Raw genomic sequence first — 25,267 nt, forward strand, 5'->3', positions numbered from 1 at the left:
GCCAAATTTTGAGGTTTCCAAAGGATTCTGGGTAACAGAACCTGGTCTGAGCCCCGCAAGTCACCCCTCCTTGGATTCCCCTAGGTCTCTAGTTTTCAGAAATGCACAGGTTTGGTAGGTTTCACTAGGTGCCGGCTGAGCTAGAGGCCAAAATCTACAGATAGGCACTTCGCAAAAAACACCTCTGTTTTCTTTCAAAAATTTGGATGTGTCCACGTTGCGCTTTGGGGCGTTTCCTGTCGCGGGCGCTAGGCCTACCCACACAAGTGAGGTATCATTTTTATCTGGAGACTTGGGGAAACATAGAATAGCAAAACAAGTGTTATTGCCCCTTGTCTTTCTCTACATTTTTTCCTTCCAAATATAGGAGAGTGTGTAAAAAAGACATCTATTTGAGAAATGCCCTGTAATTCACATGCTAGTATGGTCACCCCTGAATTCAGAGATGTGCAAATAACCACTGCTCCTCAACACCTTATCTTGTGCCCTTTTTGGAAATACAAAGGTTTTCTTGATAGCAATTTTTTACTCTTTATATTTCAGCAAATGAATTGCTGTATACCCGGTATAGAATGAAAGCGCACTGCAGGGTGCAGCTCATTTATTGGCTCTGGGTTCCTTGGGTTCTTGATGAACCTACAAGCCCTATATATCCCCGCAACCAGAGGAGTCCAGCAGACGTAACGGTATATTGCTTTCGATAATCTGACATTGCAGGGAAAAGTTACAGAGTAAAACGTAGAGAAACATTTATGTTTTTTTCACCTCAATTTCAATATTTTTCTTTTTCAGTTGTTATTTTCTGTAGGAAACCCTTGTGGGATCTACACAAATGACCCCTTGCTGAATTCAGAATTTTGTCTACTTTTCAGAAATGTTTAGGTTTCTGGGATCCAGCATTGGTTTCATGCCCATTTCTGTCACTGACTGGAAGGAGGCTGAAAGCACAAAAAATTGCAAAAATGGGGTATGTCCCAATAAAATGCCAAAATTGTAAAATTGTGTTGGAAAATTGGGTTTTCTGATTCAAGTCTGCCTGTTCCTGAAAGCTGGGAAGCTGCTGCGTTTAGCACCGCACACCCTTTGTTAATGCCATTTTCAGGGGAAAAACCACAAGCCTTCTTCTGCAGCCACTTTTTCCAATTGTTTGAAAAAAACGAAATTTTCCCTGTATTTTGGCCAATTTCTTGGCCTCCTTCAGGGGAACCCACAAAGTCTGGGTACCTCTAGAATCCCTAGGATGTTGGAAAAAAAGGACGCAAATTTGGCTTGGTTAGCTTATGTGGACAAAAAGTTATGAGGGCCTAAGCGCGAACTACCCCAAATAGCCAAAAAAGGGCTCAGCACTGGGCAGCTAAGGGGTTAATATCTTGTTTGTTGCAAGACTTCATGTCTGTACGCTATGTGTTTGACTTTTTAGGGTTGGGCGCACAAGCGTTCCGTCCCTGTTGTAATGACTTTTTGAGCTTGTAACCACGCCTGTCACTTTCATTGGTTCATGGGCTTGCCTTTTAAAAATCGCTTGCTTTCATTAGTATAAGGCATGTTTCTGCACTACTTTCTCTTTTTTCCACGCAGCGCAATCACGCTGAGTTTACATAGTGCTATCGCACTCAGTTTTTTGTTTTCAATTTCAGCGCGATCGCGCTGCATTTTACATAGTGCCATCGCTTTTTATTTTCTTATTCTTCTGCAATTTGTGTGGCAAGAAAAGTCCGGTTAGGAGTTTACAACGCTAATAGCGCTAACTCGAGCAAGTGCGAGACCCATTGCATTGCAAATGCTTGTTTGCATTGAATTCTGTTTGCACCAGCTACCCCTGACGAGATTCTGCAGCACATACCGGTGGGTTAGTACACGGCACGCTATTGTGCCAGGTGTGCTTGCCAGTGTGACTGTGGGTTTCTAGTGTGGCCTTTGTGGAAAGTATTTGCGCCTGATGACCAGGGGGTGCCCTTTCCGCGTGGCAGCCATGTTGTAGCAGTGACAGTGTGGGCTAGAAGGAGGGGCGTGAGAGATTCAGATGCACACACCCGTACAATCACTCTCCATGGTTGACTGGCCCCTGATCAACAAGGGCCAGTGCTTTAATCAGAATAAGCGGGTCTCTTAAGAATTGTGGAGAAAGTGACAGGAGCCAGCCAGCCTCGTTTGTCACTTCTCACGACTATGAAGTTGTGTTTATCACACACACCTGCAGATTCCCTGGAAGAAGTTGAGACATGGGGGCCTTGGGGCAGATTCCCAGCCGGGGCCTCAGGGTGAGGAGACTGCACAGGGGACGTGGGGTTTCTGCACAGCCCACTGCCGTAAAAGGCAGCAAAGAGTCACATTTCTGCAGGAACCAGTGATACCAGGGCTGCAATTACGTTTTTTGGCTGCCAGGATGTAGTATTTGTTGTAAGTGTGTGTAGGTCAAACTTTGCAGAGACGGGGCGCAACAGAGCACGTTAAATTGATAGGGGGAGATGGGAGAAGACCTTAACATCACTCTAAGGTTTACATATGTACCAATTCACATGCGTTGTAGCACAGGGAGATTGAGTGTTTTCCTTAGGGTCACACAGTTCTAAGTGCCAGAGCCGGGATTGGGTGTTAATTACCACTTCAGCCACTAGATCACATGCCTTTCTTGTGTTCAAATTCTACCCTTATTAGTAATACAGTGACAGAAACCCCACAAATGGTTAAAATGCAGAACTGGCCATTATAATGTTAAAATAGGCACTTCCTGGCCGGACGTTTTTATGTGCTTCTTCCAGGACTAAAGAGCACCATGCATATCAAGCTGCAGTCTTAGCTGGGGACGCCAGGAAGGACGTGTGAGGGTGTTTAATTGTCCAAAGTAAACTGTGCCAGTGTGCACTGAATGGTCAAGAGACCGCAGGATTGTGGGAGAGGTTATTATAAGGCAGCACTGGTACCCCACTGCGAGAGCTGAATGTGCCAGCCTTCTTATCTACAGACCTCTCCGAAGTCAGGATTTCTGACTGTTAGTGAGATATCATCACACTAAATGCCATTTCTGTAGCTGCAATGTCAGCATTCTGCTAGTGTCCGACTTTCCTGCAGCCAGGTATACAAGACTCAGAGGCAGACTGTGTAGAAGCAAATGTTTCTATGTCCTGTGTCTTTTTGTTTGTTTGCAGATGCATATTAAAAGCCTTTTCCCTTTGCTATGTAATGCCTGCTGCAGGCAGTATCTGTAATTATCTGGCGTTTACAAAAGTGGGCTCTACTAGTGATTGCTTTCACAGATGGGTCAGTCCTACCGGTTGTAAGGAGTGTTCATTCATAAATTCTCAAAAAAGAACCTTCACAGTGAGGTAGCCAGTGGCAGGACACTGGTCAGTAAGCAATGACCAGTTACCAGAAGGAGTACCTGGTCCTGGCTCCATACAACGGCATGGAAGGCAAAGCAGAAGAGAGCAGAAAGTGGAAGCAGATGATATGCTGGCCAATCAGAAGCACATAATTTAGAGCGAAGTTGGGCCAAGCCAATGGTAAGTTCAGGTAAGTAAGGGGCAAGATCTAAGCCACTTTTAAGATTTTTCTTTATTCACAAAAGATTTTGCAAGCAAAGCACGGAAGCATGCGCACGTGCAGGTGAAACCTAAAAATGATGAAATAATGAAGTAATACTAATACAAAATATGCTGAATTATGCTGCATACTTTGCCTTTTTTGCTGCATAATTTACTCAGCTCTGCCACATAATTTGGCCCTCTCATGCTGCATAATTCCAGTGACCCTGCTCTTATGGATCATATTACCTAAATATTTGTCAGACACTATTTCTTCAGCTTTTGTATTAGCTACACATCATAATAAAAGAAGTAAGTTATTGACCCAAACACCAGCATTTTTGTAATTATCAACTTTTTAAACTCACAGTACTCCGAAAACTCTGTAGTTTCCTCTGAAGTCTATATGGATCACATCCATTATAACTAAACTATATGCATAAAGAAGCCATTGTACATGACTTAAACTAAATGAAGGTGGCTTAATAAAACAAAAGGCAGATTTCACGTCCAGCCCAATTTCTTGTGTGGAGATGCTTCAAAATAGCCATTAAATGTTTAGGGATGTCCAAATGTATTATCAGTTTCCATAGAAAATTTCAATTTACTAGGTCATGGGCAGCCTGAAAGTTGACAAAGAAGCAAAAAAAAAGATTAACTCTTAACTCTATTGACTTCTGGGCTATGGATCATAAACTAAACCAACAATTTAAAGTAGCATCACAATATTATTTTAAGGCAGTATCTGTCAGACCTGTTGGTCTATAATTTTTTGAAGTTGCAAGATGGTCTAATTTAAATATATGTTTTATCATTGCCCATTTAAACTTTCCGGGAAAATTTGGATTGCTAATATCCATTGAAAAACCAAGGAAAAGAGCCTGGTCCACCATTCTATCTTAGATTTTATCAGTCTGGCATGAACGTAATAGGGACCTGGAGCTCTAGAAAGATTCAAAGAAGAGATAGTATTTTTTATAGATGCTTCCAAATAAAATGATATAATCTCATAATCAATTTCAAAAGGTTATCTTAGAGTCTCTATCAAGTCATGAGTGTGTATCTAATAAAAATAGCTTACCCAGGCTTCCTTGGGAACTGTTAGAATTCCACCAAACTGTTTGCTTTCCGTCATGTTTTGCTGATTTCATTTTTGTTGGTTTTAGGACTCTGCCCATTTTACAACTACTAACCAGTGCTAATGTGCTTGTGTTCTCTCCTTCAAAAATGGTAAAATTGTCCTATACCTAATTGGCACATTTGGTTTACTTGTAAATGGTACTACATGTACCCAGGTCCTGTAAGGTAATGCACCTAGTGGGGCTGCAGTCCTCTTTTTCCACCAAATAAAGTAGCCTTTTGTAACTTATCTCAGGCCTGCCACTGCAGCCTGTTGTCCACTTTTAAACTGCCATTTTGATCTGGCAAAATAAACCTTTTGCCAGGCCTAAACCATCCTTTTTTAATACATACAAGCCAACCCTAAGGTAGCCTTGAAGGTTTTTAGAGCAGGGTGCATTGTTTTTAAATAGTAGGACATCTGTATTTAGGTTTTACACGTCCTGACACTAAGAAATTCCTAAAGTAGTTTTTCACTGTTGTGAGGCCAATCTCTCACACTGACTGACACTGGAGTTACCTTATTATATTTAATAAGTGATAGCTTTTGGATTATGAGCAGAAAGAGATATGCTGCTTACACTCAAATGCATTGTAATTGAAAATCCTATTTAATGGTAAAGAGACACATAAACAGATGTAAAGTGAAAATACAACACAAGAAAAATCCAAAACCAATTTAGAAAAATAGAGTAAAATTTAATCCAAAAAATGATAATTCTCAGCAGGACTAACCTGGTCCCAGTATCTAACCAGCGCTCCATTGTGGTTGACAAGAACTTGTGACTTTGTCCAGATCCAGTGAGACCAGATAATAACCACAGTTGGCAATTTGTGTTTTTGGCACTATTTTTATTAAACACTCTCAAATTTTATATCTTCAGTTCTACTGATTGGAATTGTGTCATTCTGATATCATTTTATTGATTTAAATTTACTATATTTTTTCAAAATTGGTTTGAGAGTTTTCTTGTGTTGCATTTTCACTTAATTTCTGTGTGTGCTTCATAGGTTATGCAGCATACAAACAGAAATAACAGGAATGTATGCATAACTTAGTGACTGTGGTGCACCTTGGCAAGGACTGTGGTTTTTGCTTGAGTGAGTCCTCCACCCCTCTCAACCAAAATCCCAATTTCTTACAATAGCTGCTCATTCATTCCTTTCATTTTCCTGTATTTGTTATAATATGCTTCTTCACAGCAGCCTACAACTACCTTCAGATTAACTCTCTGCCATGCTGCCTAGTGACCAGGACTCTCCGTTTGCACTTGATAGGCTATGTGGAACAGACTATCTGGAACATTAGATATTTAGGATCATATCAAAAAAGTTTCCTCTCACAGATTTTGATTCTGCTCCCAAAACCCAATATCATATCCTATGCTGATGACACACAGCTCATACTCTCTTTCCTATAAAATTTCAAACACCCGGACCAAGACCCCACATGTAAACCAACTGTCTCAAGGTCAACACAAATAAGACAAAATCTTTGGCAAAGACACCTGGCTCTTGGACTCCACATGAAGGCCTGTCAAACTCAGACCCACATCCAACCTGGAAACCCATGCACCGAACCAAAGGATAGCAATTGACAACCAATTCACCATGATGGGCCAAGTGAAAGCAGCCTACAGAGCAGGAGACAGCTGCTTCCACACACTTGAGATGCTCAGGAATATCCTCAAATGGCTCCCCACAACACTCACTGAACTATGGCTCATGAACAGCAAGCTGAATTGATACAATGTACCCTATGCTGGAATCAATGCTCAACTGTCCACAAGACTCCATACCATACAAAATTCAGCAGCCAGACTCGTCCTCAACATCCAAACCTTAACTTACTCCACCCTACGCCTTGTGCTCCTCTGGCTCCCAATCCACAAACAAGCACTCTTCAAACTCTTCATGCACACATACAAAACCTTTTACAATGGTGGCCCCATGTACTTCACGAACCTCATAAACTTCCACAAACATACAAGACACCTCTGCTCAGCCTGAATCCTACTCACAAACATCACCACATACACAGAACCACATCCAACCGTCATGCCTTCTCCTATGTCACTCCTAAATCCTGAAACAACCTGCCCATGCATATCAAAGCCTTCTCCCCAGTAGCTCACACCGGCTCGGCCCATACAGCCCCTGCTTCGGGGCCAGGATAGCCTCCCAGGTGAGTTGTGTGCTATACAAAAACAACTAACTTAACATACTATAACAGTGCCTCATTGAGGTGTACAGTATGGTCACTTCCAATAACTTCTTAGAAAGAGCAACAGTGCTTCCATTGTCATGCACCTACATTCAACATAGCTGCACTCTATAGAACCAGAGGTATGTTTCCCAGCTTTTTCGGCTCAATTCATGAAGTTTTTGTGCTTTGTAAACATGTCAGCACCTCTATTTATGCTTGCTAGAAATTCATAAGGGATTTCTGACTGGTTTAAGTAGATTTACTACTATGGACAATCTACTATGAGTGCAGAGAAATCCTCAGTCACGCATGTGACTTAGGTGGTATGAGTTCTAAGGCACAGTTTGCTTTGGAGGTTTGGGAATGCCCATAAACATGTGTTTGTGTGCATTCCAAACTCCAATATGACCCCTTCTTACCTTGGGAATGGTCAGAAATGTACTCCAGTCCATGTATGTAATAACTTCCCTTCCAGGACATTGAGAGAAAGATTACCCCCAGTTTGGTTGAGGATTCAGGAGAAAGGCTTTCTCTGTGTGGAAAAATACTTTCTCTGTAGATAATAAAAGCAAAATGTTCCTTTTGCACAGGAGGCTAATGTTCCTCCTGTGGAGAACACTACACTATAGAGAATTCTAGCCAGCCGGAATAGGTCCCCATGGGACATGTAATAGTTCAAGTTCAAGTTCAAGTTTATTCTAGATGCGTAATTAATAGAAATCAATACATCAGTACATCTCATCATTCTGTTTAAAACGAAATACAGTTAAAAATAACAATTTTACATTCTGCGGTGCGTATGATAATTTAAAAAAGCTGTGCGTGGATTTATTATTATAGATATATATACATATATATATATATTTTAAACTAAAATCTAAAAAAAAAGGGAGCTCCGTACTTCTATGCAGATATTTAGTATACTAATTATGCTCTTTCATTAAAAGCTTTCGTGATACTAGGCGTAAAAACTTCGTAAATTTAGCATTCAAGATAACATCAGAGGGTTTAAAGCAGGCAATCACCGCTTGCCGGCAGGACCTTAATCCCCTCTGAATAAATAGTGACTTCAGTTGGAGTTTGCGTTCAGTTCTTAATTGTTGCAAATACAAACCAAATGGGTTATATCTTTTTTGCCGTTGCCGCATAGCCTACACTTTGAAATTATTGCGGGTCGTTCCCATGGGGCTAAATGTGTGTTGCCCGGGATAATCCCAAATCGATGTTTGATGAAAAGGTCTTTGTCTGACTTAGTCCACCCCGCCTACAGATATGGCTGACACTTCAAGAGTTTATAGTCATTAATTGTCATCCAGGAGTGCAATCTGGTGGCTAGTAAGCCTTTGTCCATGATTATTAATCTTTTTTTTGCTATCCGATTTAAAAACAAATTGAAGATGATGTAGGAAAGGTTTGAATTCCATAGCTCCTCTGCCTCCAGATTGGTTAGTGCCTGATCTAAGTACCGTCGGCATGTGGCTGTGGTGTTTGAGCTGATCTCTTTCCAAAGGGCACGACAGAGCAGATTTTCCTTTGCTAGCTGTAGCTGTTTCCAAACTTTGATATAACTGGCTTCCCTACCTATGCATTGGTTTGCATAACCAAACTCCAGCCAAATTTGTGCTGGCGAGGTGTGCCCCTGTAGCTGAAATAGGGACCTGAAAACTTTTCCTAGAATTTTATTTAGGGTAGTAGCATCTTGTCCGCACAGAGCTTCGCTTCCAGAGTTGGAAGTAGTTTGTCTGCAATGACTTGGGGCAGGGGCCGATAGCTAGGGCCAGTAAGGAATTTGTTTAGGGTGCGGAAAGCGAACAATAATGCATGACCCTTTCTATAAAGCTCCTGCTTCTGGGAGAGAAAGGAGCCACGTTCGTCAAAAAGCACACCAAGATATCTATACTGGTTTACTTGATCCAATGGACCCCTTTGTGAGGTCCATACATTTTTTAAAGATTTTTTGCTGATTCTCATTACTTTGGTTTTTTCCTTGTTAATTTCCATCCCATTCTGCTCTGCATATTCGAATATCTTAACGATAATCTGCTGTAGCCCTACTTTGGTCTGACTCAGGAGAACTACATTGTCTGCATATAGCAGGTTTGAAATGGCCATGTTGCCGAGCTTAGGAGAGTGTGCGTTAACCTTATTCAATTCCAGAGTCAAATCAGATAGGAAAAGATTAAAAAGGTATGGTGTCAACAAGCAGCCCTGTTTCAATCCCTGTTTTGTCGTGATTTCCTTTGAAAGGAAAGAGCCATCCCCTACCTTGACTCTTACCCACATGTCTGTTTATAGCTGCTGAATGGCTTTTAGTAAATTCTCTGGTATTCCCCAGGAGGCTAATTTCTCCCATAGAAGAGGTCGCACGACCAGATCAAAAGCTGATTTAAAGTCCACAAAACACAAATACAAGGGTTGTTTTTTTTGTTTACATTTGTCAATGACCATAGATAAGGTTAGTATGTTTGCAGCAGTGCTCAGGCCCTTCACGAAGCCTGTCTGATTAGGAGGGATAATACTGTTTTCTGTTACCCAGCTGCGGAGGTGTTCCAATAAAAGACCGGCGTAGCATTTAGCTTCTACGTCTATTAAGGTGATTAATCGGTAACTCTCAGGTTTTGTTTTATTGTCTCCTTTGAATATTGGATGGATTATCGCTCCCTTCCAGGATTTCGGGATACTTACTGACATTATACAATGATTAAAAATAGGGGCCAGATTTTCACCCCAGTAGGTAGAATCTAGATTAAACAGATCATTCGGGATCCCGTTAGGGCCAGGAGCGCCCCCACTTCTACTATTTTTTATTGAGTTAATAACTTCGGTTGCTGCAAAAGGTATTTCTTTAATTTCCTTTTGGGGGGAAAGGGGTTTTAATTAAATTTTTTCTGGACTTGATTTTTTTGTGGCTGCTTCTAAACTTTTGTCCTCCAGCTTTGGTTCGTCAAAGTGATGACTTAAATAGTCAAACCAGGTGGTTTCCGAGATATTATAGCTAGTCAGAGTGATCGGGCCTTATTCAGATCATTCATCATTTTCCAAAAACCCTGAGTATTTTGTTTTTTACTTAGAAATAGGGCTTTTGCCCAGAGATCGTGGTTTTTCTGATGTTTATGTTCCCATAATTCCTTCCGATATACATTATTTAGATTTTTTAAGTCGGCCTTAATACAGCCATTTGTCAGATCCTTATTATGTAATTTTAAGACTCTGTTTCTTTCTTTCTTTAATATGATTATGTGCGCTGAGTAATTTATATTTATGTTTGTTTGTACACCGTGCGCCTTATTTCAATACCTCTTTTGTGGATGGACCGCGAAAAGACTAGCCGCCAGTCTATATAAAAAAATTCGACCAAATTTCTATTGGGTCTCTAATTATGTCACATTACATCGATCGAAATTTGCCCTTGATCGGTCCCCAATAGGTTCCTTTAACTTTTCAGACCATCGAAGTTTTTTATAGTTTGTTGTGGTGACATCCTCTGGAGTTGTTAGTGCAGGATAGAAAGTAGGAGGATCGCATCCTATCTCTAGACGTTGCTGGCCGTGGTCACTCATATCTGTTTTTATGATGTAGAACTTTGTAATTAGTGTAAGTAAGAGTAGTGAAACCAGAGTATAATTAATTATCGAATGGGTTTCAGTAGCATAGCATGTGGATGCTGGCGATGTATCTTGAAGGTATCGCCCGTTTAGGATTCTAAGCCCAAGCGACTCAAGATCTTTTACCAAATAGAGTGCTAATGTCCCAGCTTTATCTCTCCCCCCCTGGGACTGCATTGGTACTGCCCATTAGTGGTCTTGCAAAGTGGTATGTGGGTCCCTTTCAAAAGGGATTAGTAGCTTTGGGTTAAAGTCCCCGGCTATTAAAAGCTCCAATGGACCTAGATCTTGATGGGCTGTTGAAATTATATCTACCAGTTTCGATTACATATGTTTTTTGGATTGGGCATCTGGGTGAATGTAAACGTTAATTAAAAGGAGTGGAGTTAAGTAATTCCTGTGCCACCCTTCTAACTTCACTAGCAGAATGTCTTTGTTTTCCTCATATATTCGAGTACACAGTATATTTAGACCTGCTGAAATAAAGATGGCTAGGCCACCTTTGGGTGGTCGTACTTTTTCTCCTTTATTACTGGGGAGAAAAAACCCATATATCCATCAATTTCAAAAGGGTTTGTGGCCCAGGTCTCCTGAAGAAGAATGATATGGAAATTCTTTAGTAGGGTTGATAAATCTTTTTGGTTTGTATTTGGACTGGCCCCGTTTATATTCCATGAACAAACCTGAAAAGGGGTTTTATGTTGAATTGTCGGTTTATTATACACCCTGCTACTTGTTAGTCAGTGACGTTTTTCTAGATGGATTAGTTCTATTATCTGGTCTAGATCGGAATGTGATAAGGAGTGTGTGTTAAAAGCAAAACCCCCTGGAGGGTAATCCTTCATTTTCCCTATTGCGGACCTAAGAATTGAGAAAGGTTTGCCCGACTCTTTTTGTATTAGTTGATTTGGTGAATTTATGTGTTTCTCAAGCAGATCTGGATACCCAATTTGTTTAGGTGTATTGAGCTTAATTCCCCATTTTAAGAAGGTGCATTTTTCATTAGCAACTCATTTTGCCAATAGTGGTGTCCTCCAAGTTACCAAAGTTGATTCATTAGGGCCTCCTTCGTTTGTTTTTTCTCTTGGGACAAACTCTATAGAAACAATATCAATAGATTTTATGTCTTTTAGTGCTGGAGTAGCTTGTGGTAGCTTTAATATGTTTCCCCTGTTTAAGATGTCAGATCGTCCCCTAGACTGATATTGAGGTTCCAGTATTAATTGTGGACAATCATTTAACATACCGGAATCGGGGTGACCTATGGCGTCCTCCTGTTCACCTGGTTGGGTGGCCCTTGGATCTTCTACTACTCTATCTGGCCGTTTTAACTTAGTGGCCGTTTGCTTTGTTATTGGTCCGTTTGAGTGAGCATCCTCCCGAGGTAGTTTTGACATTCTTCTTTTTTCCCCCTGATGTTGAAAAAGTTGGGTTCCAGTTTGATCCCCTTGGGAGTGTACATATCCCACATTGATGCCCTTCATTGTTATGCCCCCTTCTTCGAAAGACCTCCTACTTATTTTAGAAGTCGAGCCTATTTTCTCCATGTTCTCCTGCTGGTGTGGGTTTATATCCTGAGAATCCAGTTCTAGTCGACCTAAATCAGTTATTATTGATATGGTTTGCTGATCATTGAGTTTCATATCCCCCTCATTGGGAGTTTGTACGTTTTAATTTTTCTCTTTTGAGTTTTGGGCGGTATGGGTGCTTTGGCCAGCTCTGTTGTTAAATATTGGGAAAAATGTATTTGTTTTTTCAGTTTCCTTTAAGTTTGTCAAGGAGTCAGTTGACCTAGACATATCGGCGGTCATTCTGATCCTGGTGGTCATCGACCGCCAGGGTCGACGACCACGGAAGCACCGCCAACAGGCTGACGGTGCTTCCTTTGCTATTCGGTCTCCCAGCCGGGTCCGGCAGTTTCCTGACAGATTTCCCCCGGCTGGGAGAATCCTCCATGGCGGCGCTGGGGATTCCGACCCCCTTTCCGCCAGCCTTTTTCTGGCGGTTTTCACCGCCAGAAACAGGATGGCGGGAACGGGTGTCGTGGGGCCCCTGGGGGCCCCTGCACTGCCCATGCCACTGGCATGGGCAGTGCAGGGGCCCCCTAACAGGGCCCCAGCAGGATTTTCACTGTCTGCTTTGCAGACAGTGAAAATCGCGACGGGTGCAACTGCACCCGTCGCACCTCTGCAACACCGCCGGCTCCATTAGGAGCTGGCTTCAATGTTGCAGGGCCTTTCCCGCTGGGCCGGCGGGCGCTCTTTTGGTGGTCGCCCGCCGGCCCAGCGGGAAAGTCGAAATGGCCCCCGCGGTCTTTTGACCGCGGAGCGGTCTTTCGACTGGGGAAGTTTGGCGGGCGGCAACTGCCGCCCGCCAAACTCGGAATGACCCCCATCGTCTCCTATGTCCAGGCTTTGAGTGGAGCTCAAATTTTTTGTTGTTGGGCCCGGTAGAATTGCTACTTTTTTATTTCTCGCTTTTCTTTGTTGTTTCTTTTGTCTTTTTGTAAGAGGCTTTACTGGCTGAGATGGAGACCCCACTGATTCGGGAGGAACAAAAGGGTCTATGTTAACCTTATAATCTCCTGCCTGATCACGTTTGGGTTCCTCCTGGGGTTGTACCTCTTTGTCGGTTTGTTTCGTCAGGCACCAGTTCACTCCATCTCCTGAATTTTTGCTTCCCCTTTCCTCCCTCCGATCCAGAGATGGTACTTTGGTTATGATTTTTTCATCACTTCTCGTAATTAGATTATCTTTAAGGTTTACAATCAGCTAATTTAGAGCTTCTGGAAGAGAGGCCAGCTTATTGATTATGGGCTCACAGCTACAGCCAGTTGTTGTCATTTCGGCAAACTTTTGAGCTCGCCTAATCAAATTATTTAAATTTGCCAGTTTTTGGTCAATGCCTGCTACGGATTCGGCCATAATATTCAATATGTCCATCTGGACGTCCATTTTTGAAGACTGATAGCCTAGAGCATCGAGCGTTAGCTGTGAGGTTTTAAAGAAAATATCCCATACTGCGTTTTGATCCAGTAGGTTCTGGGTGTTTGTAAGTAGGGAGGTGTTTTCGTTATGATCCTCCTCATTTTTTTGTTCGTTTATTTTCCTTTTTTGTATGAGTAATATGTTTGGAGATCTGTTTTTAAAAGCAAGAATGTCCGTTTTAATTTCTGAGGTTCCAACTGTGTCTTCTTGCAGGGGCACCCCCGTATCAAGATAAGGAGACTTATTACAGTTGACCATGGTGGGGCTCAAAATACTTTCTTGACCAATGTGTTTTTCCAGATTATGCACGGGTTCTAATTGATAGTTCATTATGTTTGTTTTACTATGCCATTGTGGCCCTGTGGAAAGTTCACTTTGAAAAAAATCAGCTGCTCCCTTAATAATAACGTTTACCTCTAAAGGGGGCTTGGTGCCAAGATAGGAGAAGTCAATTTGGTTTTCCAAGGATGGAGGATTAGGGATATCAGGGGATGGTGAAGATGACCGAAGGGTCAGTAATTCCAAGTCATTTATTGAGCTCCAGTCATTTTCTTTGATGTTATCTTCCGTTTGGTTAATTCTCCCAGGTTGGCCTTCTCCGTCCCCCCTTTCTCCTTGGGTTTGCTTTTATCTTCTTGATCGTGTAGCAAACTACATTCACTTTTTATGGGGAGATTGGGTGAGGTAATGTCGCAGACCCATTGGGTAAGGAGAAAATTGCATCCAGGGGATCCTTTCGAAAATCGCCTTTGTGAGGAACGTTTCCCGGTCTTTGTTGCCTGGTGAAAAACAGGGCTGTGGGGGAGATCAAGGATTGGTATTTTATCTTTGGTTTCCCTTCCCTTTTTGGTGTTAGAGGTGAGGAGAAGGGTTTATTTATTTTCTTGTTTTTCTTAAGTTGCGGCTGAAAAGGCCTTTCTTTCCCGGACCTCATCCTCCCGTTGTTATAGATTATATATCTTTCCTTTTGTTATTCTTCCTTGCTTAGTCTATTGGAGGACACCTCCACACCTCTGAGGTGCGGGGCCCAAAGTCACGTGATCTTTTGGGGGCTACTCAAATTTTATTAGTAGTTCCTGTTGTGTCCGGCTGGTTTTTACCTATTCTTTTCTTTTTCCAGACCAATTGGCACACCGCCGCACCTCAGGTCTGAGGGGCCTGACCACGTATAGTCCTCCACTGGTGTTATCTCAAACAAAATGTTGGTCCCAAAGGCCTGTTTGGTCCAGGTGTGTCTCTTTCCACTTTTGCTATCAGGTGGCCACGCCGCCACACCCCTGGTTGAGGGGCACGAGCACGTGGAAGCCTTCCCTGATATGACCCTCACCAATTACAGGCACTTTTTAAAATGCAGGAGGCTGATCTTCTTGTGATGGTGACTCTTTCTGCTGAGCCAGCTGGCTACTTCTCCGGTACTTCCAGGGGGTCCCAAATAGTGGGAAGGTGCCACCCACCTTGACTAGTTGTGGCTGTTTTTAAATCCGATAGCCTCCACCAGCCTCCACAACCCCCACCCAGACCTAGCTGGGCCGCTTCTGTGGGGGACCGGGCTCAGCAGACTTCACCTAGGCTGCCGTCCGTGCTTGCGGGATTCTGATAAACAGAAGTCTATAGGCGGTGTAACTAGCGCTGGAGGTGCATGTATTTCCAGTAGACGAAATGGCCAATTATGGTCACACCGCCTCCCCCAATGCAGTATATTCTTAAGGAAGCCCAAGGATCCAGCGGCTTCGCTCTGAGTTACTCGTGGTGCGCAGATTGACCAAGCAAAGTCTCTGTTGCCTCCTTCACGACCTTCCTTTCATTAGGGTATAGGGATTGCCAGTCGTTGTTATGTGAGACGCCCTCCAACCACCTTGCGTCTCTTTCAAGCCTTTCCTAAGGCTGCTCCTGAGGCTCTGGGAGTAAAGGGGGGCTCAGTACCTATGACCACCTCCGACCCTCGCCTCTGATACAGAGCTGGTGCAGGAAGCACCCGAGAGGAAGGCGTACGCAGTCCTGTAAATCCTGCAGCGCTCTGACAGATGCCTCAGGAGGTTTCCCCCACCTTCCTGATCTTCCGTGACCGGAGCTGCTTGCTGCCGTTTGCCGCCGCTCGGCCCCTCAGCGGTGGTTTTGCCTCCCTCGCCCACCGGCCCCAGCCTGACCCGGCCCCTACCTGCTACTCGGGATGCTCGGATTTCTCGGGGCTACTTGAGGGACAAGATGAAACGGGCTATCGGCTATCAGCTGTCGCGGCCCGAGACCAGACTAAGTCCAGGGCCAAGGGGGCCAGAGGAAAGAGAGCGCGAAGGATCCGGCGGCGCGCGAACGGCGTACAAACACATGTAATAGGATACTCACAGTAATAAGCCTGTACCTGGCGCCGTTTTCCAGATATACTACTGCTAAATTTGGTGATTAGGAAAAAGAAGCAAATCTGAATCTGTACGCAGGCGTACTTCTAGGGGTACAAATTCACTTTTTTTATAAACATATCTCATTGCCTTTTGGAATTGCTAGTCTGATGTGATTTTGGTTAATGAATGAATGAAATAAAAAATGCACGAATAAATTAAATAATGGATACCTTAATTATTTAATGGATGGTTACACACATAATATGATGGTTACACACATAATATGGTGGTTTCAATTCAGTCAAAAGAACGCCTTCGTGGAGCTTTCTTGGCTGAAGGACGGATGTGAGAATAATTCAGACAAGGTGGATTTGGGGTTTCTACCAGAAACCACTTTTGTTACCTCAGTGAATATATCTACAGGGAGCATCTTCTATAGCCACGTTCATTAGACTGGAATTCGGTGTAAGCCAGAAACCATCCTCCAATTCAATTTGCATCAATGCATTATAATGTCAATTACTTTAGGAATACTGCAGTGCAAATGAATCAGCTTTTGGTGTGTTTACGCCGCTGCCTCTGTTTTCCAACGTTGCCGTGCAAAACTTATATAAGATTTTGCAACTCACATTTGAATCTGGTAGAAGTTAATACTCCTCATGTAGACGTGTAAAGACCGCTGTATTTTAGGATCTTTCATATAATACCATAATAAAGCATGTTTGATAACAATAGATTTATGGACTCATTTTAGTGTCCAAGACGCTAGGGCCCGTAGTTATACTTTTTTTGCGCTCATTTGCGTCGTTTTTTGACGCAAAAACGGCGCAAACTTGCAAAATACCATTGTATTTTGTAGGTTTGCGCCGTTTTGCTCCAAAAAGCGGCGCAAATGCGGCGCTAAAAAAAGTATAAATACGGGCTTAGGTTCTAATGGCAATGGGATTTCTTCCTGCTTCCAATGCCTGGGGCCAAGGTAAAGGACAGGTGGGCCACACAGCAATGCGGGTGCAGTGCGCCATGCCCAGTAGAGTTTGCAGCGTTGTAATGTATATGTTCTTAAATTAAGTTAGACGATTCTTGTGGGTCACATATGTAGAGGATTATAAAAATCGAGCTTCGAACTAGCAAAACACCAGTTTTATGTAGTTGTTTAATGAGATGGACTCTAGTGTAATATAACAGGCAGAACTATTGTAAACAGCGACATCTATTGGAAAGTCACCCGAAGTGCACGTTATCTAACATGTTTTGAACGATTCCATTAAGGCAATGGAAATTGTATGGCAGTCACTAGCGTTACTGTAGTAAGTACAGTAAAACCAGAGCCAGGGGGCATACTGCACCCCAATTGCGGCTGTATTCTACATCCTTAATCGGACTATGGCACCCAACACCAATGCACTCATGTGCAGCCGAATCTACATAACAGTATCACTTGCCTAAGCAGCGGGGTGACCACCTGACATTGAGGCAAATTCTGGACAAGACTGTAAGAAATTCAGGACAAAGGGTCAAAATTCAGGACATAAATTCAAGAACAAACGTCAGTTTTACAGACACACATGAGAGGCCATGCCTCACTATGTTGTTAGTGCATTTATTTACTCTTTTTTAACATAGCACTATTTGTTCACTGTGGTCTTTTTGTGGTTGCCTCATGGTATGCTGCATTCAGGTGTCACATTACATCCTTGTTCAGTAGTAAATTAATCCCCTTCAGTACTGCATCAAGGCCATCACCCCTACCAAAATCTACCCAATCTTTATTGAAGAGAAAGTAACAGCAACATTTTGTTTATGTTTCTGAACATTTTAAAACCCCTGGCAAACAGTTTGGGAAACATGAAGGTAATTAACCTTATGCTAGATTAAACAAATTGAACAAAAACATCTGGCTTACCCCAACCGCCCATGGACTTTCAACCTAATTTTTTTTTTAAAGAGGCGGGGCAGATGGTGTGGGCGACAGTCTCACACCTAATGTCAGGATGTGAGGTACCCACAACTTGTCTGCAGTCTCACAGCACTAGAGTGTATATCTGGGACTCTACATTTATCTCAGAAACAGGAGCCTGGACTACCAATCAAAGATAATAAAAGAGGAGGATGAAATTGAGATAAAAATGGGAGATCCACGGCAAGTGATTCACAGGGTTGTTGCTCAGAACTGGATAAATAAGCAAGAGAAGAACAAGGTGGGACAATTCCTAAAAACAGACAAGATGGGTCTACCAAGACTATCGGAAGGTATGGGTACCTGGGGAGTTGTCTCTGCACACAGGAGAGAAACAGAAGAGTCACTGTCAAGTGGTTGAACAAGCAACACCCACCCACCTTGGCAAACTCTTCTGGTGCAATGGTCCGCTGTTCGTGCTTGTGAAGGGTGAGCAGGGGCTGGACACCTTGCAAGGTTGTGCAAGGCAATTGCCCACTTTGTCCATGTCTTTAAATGGTTTTGAAATTGAGCAAAAACCAAACTAGTGATCTGGGTTGTCCCTAAATGTCAAGTACACATCGAAACTTCAAAATATTTGGAATGTATATTGCACAAACAAAATGTAATTAGTGTTTCTTTAACATATGGCACTGTTTTCCCCTTTATATAAAATTAGATCTCAGACTGAACTGGGAACAAGTTACCTTTCAATACCTAGTGATTAATATTTACCATTCTCCCACTGATTTGCAGGATGGAAATCTCGGCAGAGTGTCACGGTTCCTCCAAGCCCAGTTTGCTTTTTGGTCTTTTCTTCTGCTTTCTGTTGTGGGCCACATGGCACTAGTGAAGATGGTGTGCTACCCCAATGATAGTATTATTTTGCAAACCTTCCCCTGCTCATCCTTCATTCCTTCTTCAGACATGCCACACATCTGATTTGGTCGCTGTGGCGCTGTCGGGTAGCTCCTTCCAATCTAAAGTTACCTGTGACTGCGGGTGGATTAGGTCTTCTGGACTTAGAATGCTATTATTCAGCTGCACAGGTCCAATGGGTTACTCACTGGCTTTTTGCCCACCTCCCTGCATGAGATGGGGTTTATCAGTAAAGAGTTTTAAGGAAGGCTTAATGCACTGCTCATTGTTTCCTACTGACCATTCTATGGATCACCATCTGGGGTTTTCATGCACAGATTTCTCTTGCCTTGCTAGAACCAGTAAACTCACTGACACGAAGAAACCCTGTGCTCCTGCACTACCTTTGCTACGCCTTCCCACTCGCAGCGGACGGCTGTGCTCAGAGCAACTCCATCAGTGGCATGCTGCAGGTATCTTAAAATTGGGGGATTTGTTTCTGGACAGCAAGCTATTATATTTCCAAACTCTTGTGGCAGACTACCATTTTCACCCACGTCAGCTCCTTACCTACAACTACCTTAAATAATCATTAAATGCCCTATTTCATGCCTGCCACCTAGCACTAACCCTACAAGAGGTGTGCCAGAAGCTCTACACCATAGGAACTGGTGGCAAACTGATAGAATGGGTATACAGACCTTTCCTGCAACATGAAAACGACTCCAGATCTTCTCATCACACTACCTGGGTGATTGATTTGGCTAAACCTCCGCAAGATATGGACTGGACTGAAATACTGGGCTTTCCCGACAAAGTATCCCACAGCTATCACTTTAAGTAAATTCATAGTGGTTCCTTGGGAATCCATTCCGCCTGTTGCTTGCCATTGGCCTTGTGGTTTGTAACTCACATTTTTGCTTTAAATTTGCTGGCTTTATTTGTTTTAGGCTATGCAGCTTGAGTTTGTTCCTTCCCTTGCCCAAATCGTATTCACAGTATCCTTCTGAGTGCTCCCTTTCTGTAAACAGGCCTGTAAATCTTGTGCTTATCTCATCACATTTGCTGTGCATTCAAAGAACAAAGTCAAATTCAGGCTCTGTCTTCGGTGGGAACTTAGGGGGTCATTCCGACCCTGGCGGTCATGGACCGCCAGGGCCGGGGACCGCGGATGCACCGCCAACAGGCTGGCGGTGCATCCAGGCCAATTCTGACCGCGGCGGTAAAGCCGCGGTCAGAAAAGGGAAACCGGCGGTTTCCCGACGGTTTTCCCCTGGCCTGAGGAATCACCCATGGCGGCGCTGCAGGCAGCGCCGCCATGGGGATTCCGACCCCCTTACCGCCAGCCTGGTTCTGGCGGTTTTGACCGCCAGAACCTGGTTGGCGGTAACGGGTGTCGTGGGGCCCCTGGGGGCCCCTGCAGTGCCCATGCCAATGGCATGGGCACTGCAGGGGCCCCCTAACAGGGCCCCACCAAGATTTTCAGTGTCTGCATAGCAGACACTGAAAATCGCGACGGGTGCAACTGCACCCGTCGCACCCTTTCCACTCCGCCGGCTCCATTCAGAGCCGGCATCCTCGTGGAAGGGGTTTTCCCGCTGGGCGGGCGGGCGGCCTTCTGGCGGTCGCCCGCCCGCCCAGCGGGAAACTCAGAATTACCGCGGCGGTCTTTTGACCGCGCAGCGGTATTCTGACGGCGGTACTTTGGCGGGCGGCCCCCGCCGCCCGCCAAAGTCAGAATGACCCCCTTAGTGTTTACTCTTCTTTCTGTGACTTCAAAGTGAGAGGATTTATGCAACAATCTTGCTGAATACTGAGGTTAGGCAAGAGTTTTTTCTACCACATGACAACATTTAAATAAACTTTAGAATATATCAGAATTAGAAGTACAAATGAAGCACATTTTTGTTAATTCTGAACTGTGCTGGAAACAAATACCTTTATATGATTAATCATTGCATTGGTGATGCAATTTCCACACATCATCGTCTATGCACAGTATAGTTTGATTTGAAAAACTGTATGGCTGTGCAAATGTAATTGTCATTTCAATAAAAAAATGTGTTGTCTGTAATGGCAGTGTTTTACTACACCATGCATTCTCCACTCCACGCTTATCCGTACCCCTCCACACCACTGCACCCTACTCTGTATCACTCCACTTTACACCACTCCCTGCCACTGCACTGCATTCTTCTCCATTCTGAACCACTCCACATGTTGCCACTGCACTCTATGCTACATCACACTATGCCTCTCTATTCTACTCTACTCTGTTCCACTCTACTATATGCCAATGCACTTTACGCCTCTCTACACCATTGCGCTCTGCTCCTCTGCACGCTATGCCACTCCAGTCTAGGCAGCACCAATCTAGTCTGCAAAATTTCACTCTATGCCACTCTGCAACACTGCACTGTATGCCACTGCACTCTAAGCTAATACACTCTATGCTAGTGCACTTTACTCTGTAACACTCAACTCTATGCCCCTGCATTCTACATCAATACACTGTACTTCACTCTAATCTACTCTGTACCTCTGGACTCTATGCCACAGCACTCTACGACACTTTACTCTATGCCATCACACTCTGTGCCCCTCTACGCAGCTCCATTCTACCCTGCACCTCTCCACTCTAAGACACTTCACTCTACTGTGAAACAATCTACTTTACACCACTGCACTCTAGGCCACTGCACTCTACCCTGCACCTCTCCACTCTATGCAACTGCACTCTACACTGAAACAATCTATTCTATGCCACTGCACTCTACGCCACTCTGCACACTGCACACTAGGTCAATGCACTCTACCACTGCACGCTGACACTCTACTCTGAAACACTGCACTGGCCACCACTATACTCTACACCACTCTACTCTGAACTACTACATTCTGCACCAATACACTCTATTCCACTGCACTCTATGCCACTCTACTCTGCTCCATGCCACTGCACTTTATGCCAGTGCACTCTAAACAACTGTACTGTATGCCACTGCCATTTACTCTTCACCATTGTACTCTATGCCACTGCTCTCTGTGCCACTCTACTCCACTCTACATCACTGCACTGACACTCTACTCTGAAACATTGCACTCTCCGACACTTTACTGTACACCACACCACTCTACTCTGTACTACTGCATTCTATGCCACTGCACTCTATGCCACTGCACTCTATGCCACTCTACTCTGCATCACTCCACTCTACACAACTGCACTCTACAGCACTATACTCTACCCTGCACTTCACCACTCTACACTACGCCACTGCACTCTCTGCCACACGAGTCTACTCTGCACTCTATGCCACTGCACCACTCTACACTACTGCACTCTTTACCACTCTATTGTATGCCACTCTACTTCACTGCACTCTATACCCCTCTACTCTGTCCAATGCCACTCCATGCCACTGCACTCTAAACCACTGCACTCTACACCGTGGTACTCTAAACAACTGCACTGTACCCCACTGCACTGTACTCTGCACCACTGGGCTCTACGCCACTGCTCCTATGCCACTCTACTCCACTCCGCACCACTATGCCACTAACTTTTAACCATGCTGAACAGTAGCCACTCTGGTGTATAACATGGCTAAAACACATTGCCAAAGCCAATAACTCTTACGTAGACAAGGCCTATTGGCTTTGCTACTGTTTGTTAGTACTATGAGATACTGAGGTCCCTGGAAGAACTGTGAATGTGTAAGTCCTTATTTTAAACATGCATTGGACACGTCGTCAGGGGTAGTAAGCACTATATAAATACAATTACATCATAATATAGGCTGCTGCAAAATGTGCAAATGCATTTCGGTTAAATTAAAAAAAGTGCTTCTCAAATACAGATTTGAATAGCATACAGTATATACCTCATATTAGCATTTTTTATAACACTCCCTTAAAACTACACACTCCACAGCTCACCTTGGAACACCATTACAGTAACTCTCTAAAAAAAATATCTTTGCCATCAGAAAGCTTCAAGTGACTCCTTTTATTAAAGGCAATGCAGGTTTTCAAGTGCCTTTGCATTTGCAGATTTACCAGTTGCCCACATTTGCATTTCTTTATGGAAGGAGACACCCTGGTAAGAAGGCCTTTTCTTATCTGTCTGCCCCACCCTCCCAGCTGGGGAAACTGATCTGCCCATAATTTTGCAGTGCCTCCCTTGTCCTTTTGGTGAAAAGCTAAAATGATGGACAAATGCTGTCCTTTAAGCCTTTCATCACGTACAATGGACGGCAGGGCGAAATTACGGGCAGTCCGTGAAATTTACGGACGGGTGGTCACCCTAGGCCAGCTGTTCACTGAGAGAAGACCGATACATTTCAACACCCACCTTATTAATTTGCCTCCTTGACGTTTTGCATGGACCAAGCATTAGAAGTCAAACAGCCTTTTTCAAACAAGTACTTGTTTGAGCCTTTGAGCAGCCCTGTATGTAGACTGAAAACCCGCTGTATCATAGCAAACTAAAACAAATCTACCTAAATTAATGACATCGCCTGTTTTAATAACAATCAAGAAATCACACTAACCACGGTACAAAAAAAGACAATGAACAAACTAGCACATTTTCAAATTCTGTTCAGCAAACATGTGCACCATAACTGCTAAGTTTCCCAGAGTATGTTTTTATTACAGTGTGAGAATTGTAGTCATGTTTCATAATTGAGTGAACAAGGCCACAAGTCACATAACTGAAAGAAAAACTTGGACTGGAGCAGCACATGACTCATGAACCTGGGAAATTTGGCAGCGCTGCGCACGTAAAAAAAACAGAGTGGTGCGACTTGCAGAAGACCATAGTGTGGGAGCAGGATTCAGTATGTTAATCGAAAGTCATTTGCCTCACCTTCGTCCTGCAGATGTAGGTCAGTGCTGTCCGTCAGGTCTTCGTCAACCCAGGGGCGGGACTCCTGCGGTCGTCTCTGCTCGAAGCCCCACTTCTTCTCCGGTGCCCTGCTGCTTCGCACTATGACTGCAAGGAGAATGCATATAATTGCAATAAATGCCGGAGTAAAGGAGGAAAACAACGCCACGGTCATGCTGTCTGTCGATTCAGTGCGCGTGTCCCTCACTCCTCGAGCCTAATCTGCTTCATTGACAATGCAAAGGTCGCAGGGCTGGGAGGTAATGACCCGCAGTACAAAATGGGAGGAACAAAACCTGGAAGGTTAACGTAAGTGGCGACTCAGATTGTCTTTCAGGCAGAAAAATGGGGCGGGCGGATTGTGAAATTAAACAAACATCTGTAAACCACACATCGTTCAAATACGGGTTATGGGACCACGGTATGACTGCTGAACAGATGTTCTCATGAGAGGTTAGCTTTTTTTCTTGATGAACTATACACTATAAAAGCTCTGTAGGCTTCAGGAGGTGTATGGACAGGCTATATAAACTCCCATACTGTACAATATTGTTTTTGTCCTTTCATTGCCCTGCCCGTTGAAAATATATTTTTTTAGTTATTGTTTGCGCCTCGCTGCACAGATGTATTTTCCCCGTTTTAGTGCACGATGGGAGCAGACTGCTTGTTCATTTCTTATTCGCAGCCATCTTTCAAGGAGCCGCGTTTTCTATACATTAGAGTTTGTGGGATATAAAAGAGAATTACAATTCTTAAATTGAAAAGTCACAGTCTGACTCACGAGGCACTTTGTTTTACTACACGTGCTTCCTCGGGCAATTTCACGTCTTTCATAATCTTTTTTTCTCCCAAACTGTCTTGTAACTTGTTGTTTATATTTTGGCATTCTGCTTTTGCTTTTTGTCTCATTTTTGTCTCTTTGCTAGGCGCTCTCTTTTGCGACACTGCCCTCTGTGTCCCCCCACCCCCCACTTCCCGCCGCTGCTCCCCTGTGGCCCGCCCCCTTTTACCTTCTGTCTCCCGTGCCCTCGCCCATTGGCCCCCCCCCACTCCCGCCTCCCAGCTGCTCCTCCCTCCCACTTTGCCTCTTATGGAGGTCGCCGCGCGGCAGTGACTGCGACCTTACCTCGGGTTGCTCCCCACGCCCCACAGCTCCTCCTGGGTGCCCGTGTCTCACTCCTGCTGCTGCCGAGGGTTTGCCGCCCCTGGTGACTGTTGGTTGTACTGCTAATCTTTTTTTTTCTCCAAAATTGTCTTGTAACTTGTTGTTTATATTTTGGCATTCTACTTTTGCTTTTTTTCTCTCATTTTTGTCTCTCTGCCTGGGGCACCCTTTTGCGCCACTGCCCTCTGTGCCCCCCTCACCCCCCACCGCTGCTCCCCTGCGACCCGCCCCCTTTACCTTCTGTCTCCCGTGCCCTAGCCCATTGGCCGCCCCGCTCCCGCCTCCCAGCTGCTCCTCCCTCCCACTTCGCCTCTTATGGAGGTCGCCGCGCGGCAGTGAGTGTGACCTGACCTCGGGTCGCTCCCCACGCTGCACGGCTCCTCCTGGGTGCCCGTGTCTCACTCCCGCTGCTGCCGAAGGTTCGCCGCCCCTGGTGACTGTTGGTTGTACTGCTAATCTTTTTTTCTCCCAAATTGTCTTGTAACTTGTTGTTTATATTTTGGCATTCTGCTTTTGCTTTTTGTCTCTCATTTTTGTCTCTCTGCTAGGCGCTCCCTTTTGCGCCACTGCCCTCTGTGCCCACCTTCCCCCCACTTCTCACCACTGCTCCCCTGTGGCCCCACCCCCTTTTGCCTTCTGT

General features: G+C 44.2%; 1 protein-coding gene across 1 annotated transcript in view; it reads right to left on the reverse strand.

The window, feature by feature from the left end:
• Positions 1 to 23,761, reverse strand: part of IYD (iodotyrosine deiodinase) — a 217,439-nt gene extending 193,678 nt beyond the window's left edge. Inside the window, exon 1 of the mRNA XM_069234296.1 lies at positions 23,445 to 23,761. Within this exon, the coding sequence (XP_069090397.1) occupies positions 23,445 to 23,637 (193 nt within the window). The 5' untranslated portion in view covers positions 23,638 to 23,761. The remainder of the gene's footprint in view (positions 1 to 23,444) is intronic.
• Positions 23,762 to 25,267: the final 1,506 nt, after the last annotated feature.

The sequence above is a fragment of the Pleurodeles waltl genome, chromosome 5, assembly GCF_031143425.1.
Source record: "Pleurodeles waltl isolate 20211129_DDA chromosome 5, aPleWal1.hap1.20221129, whole genome shotgun sequence".
NCBI lineage: Eukaryota > Metazoa > Chordata > Amphibia > Caudata > Salamandridae > Pleurodeles > Pleurodeles waltl.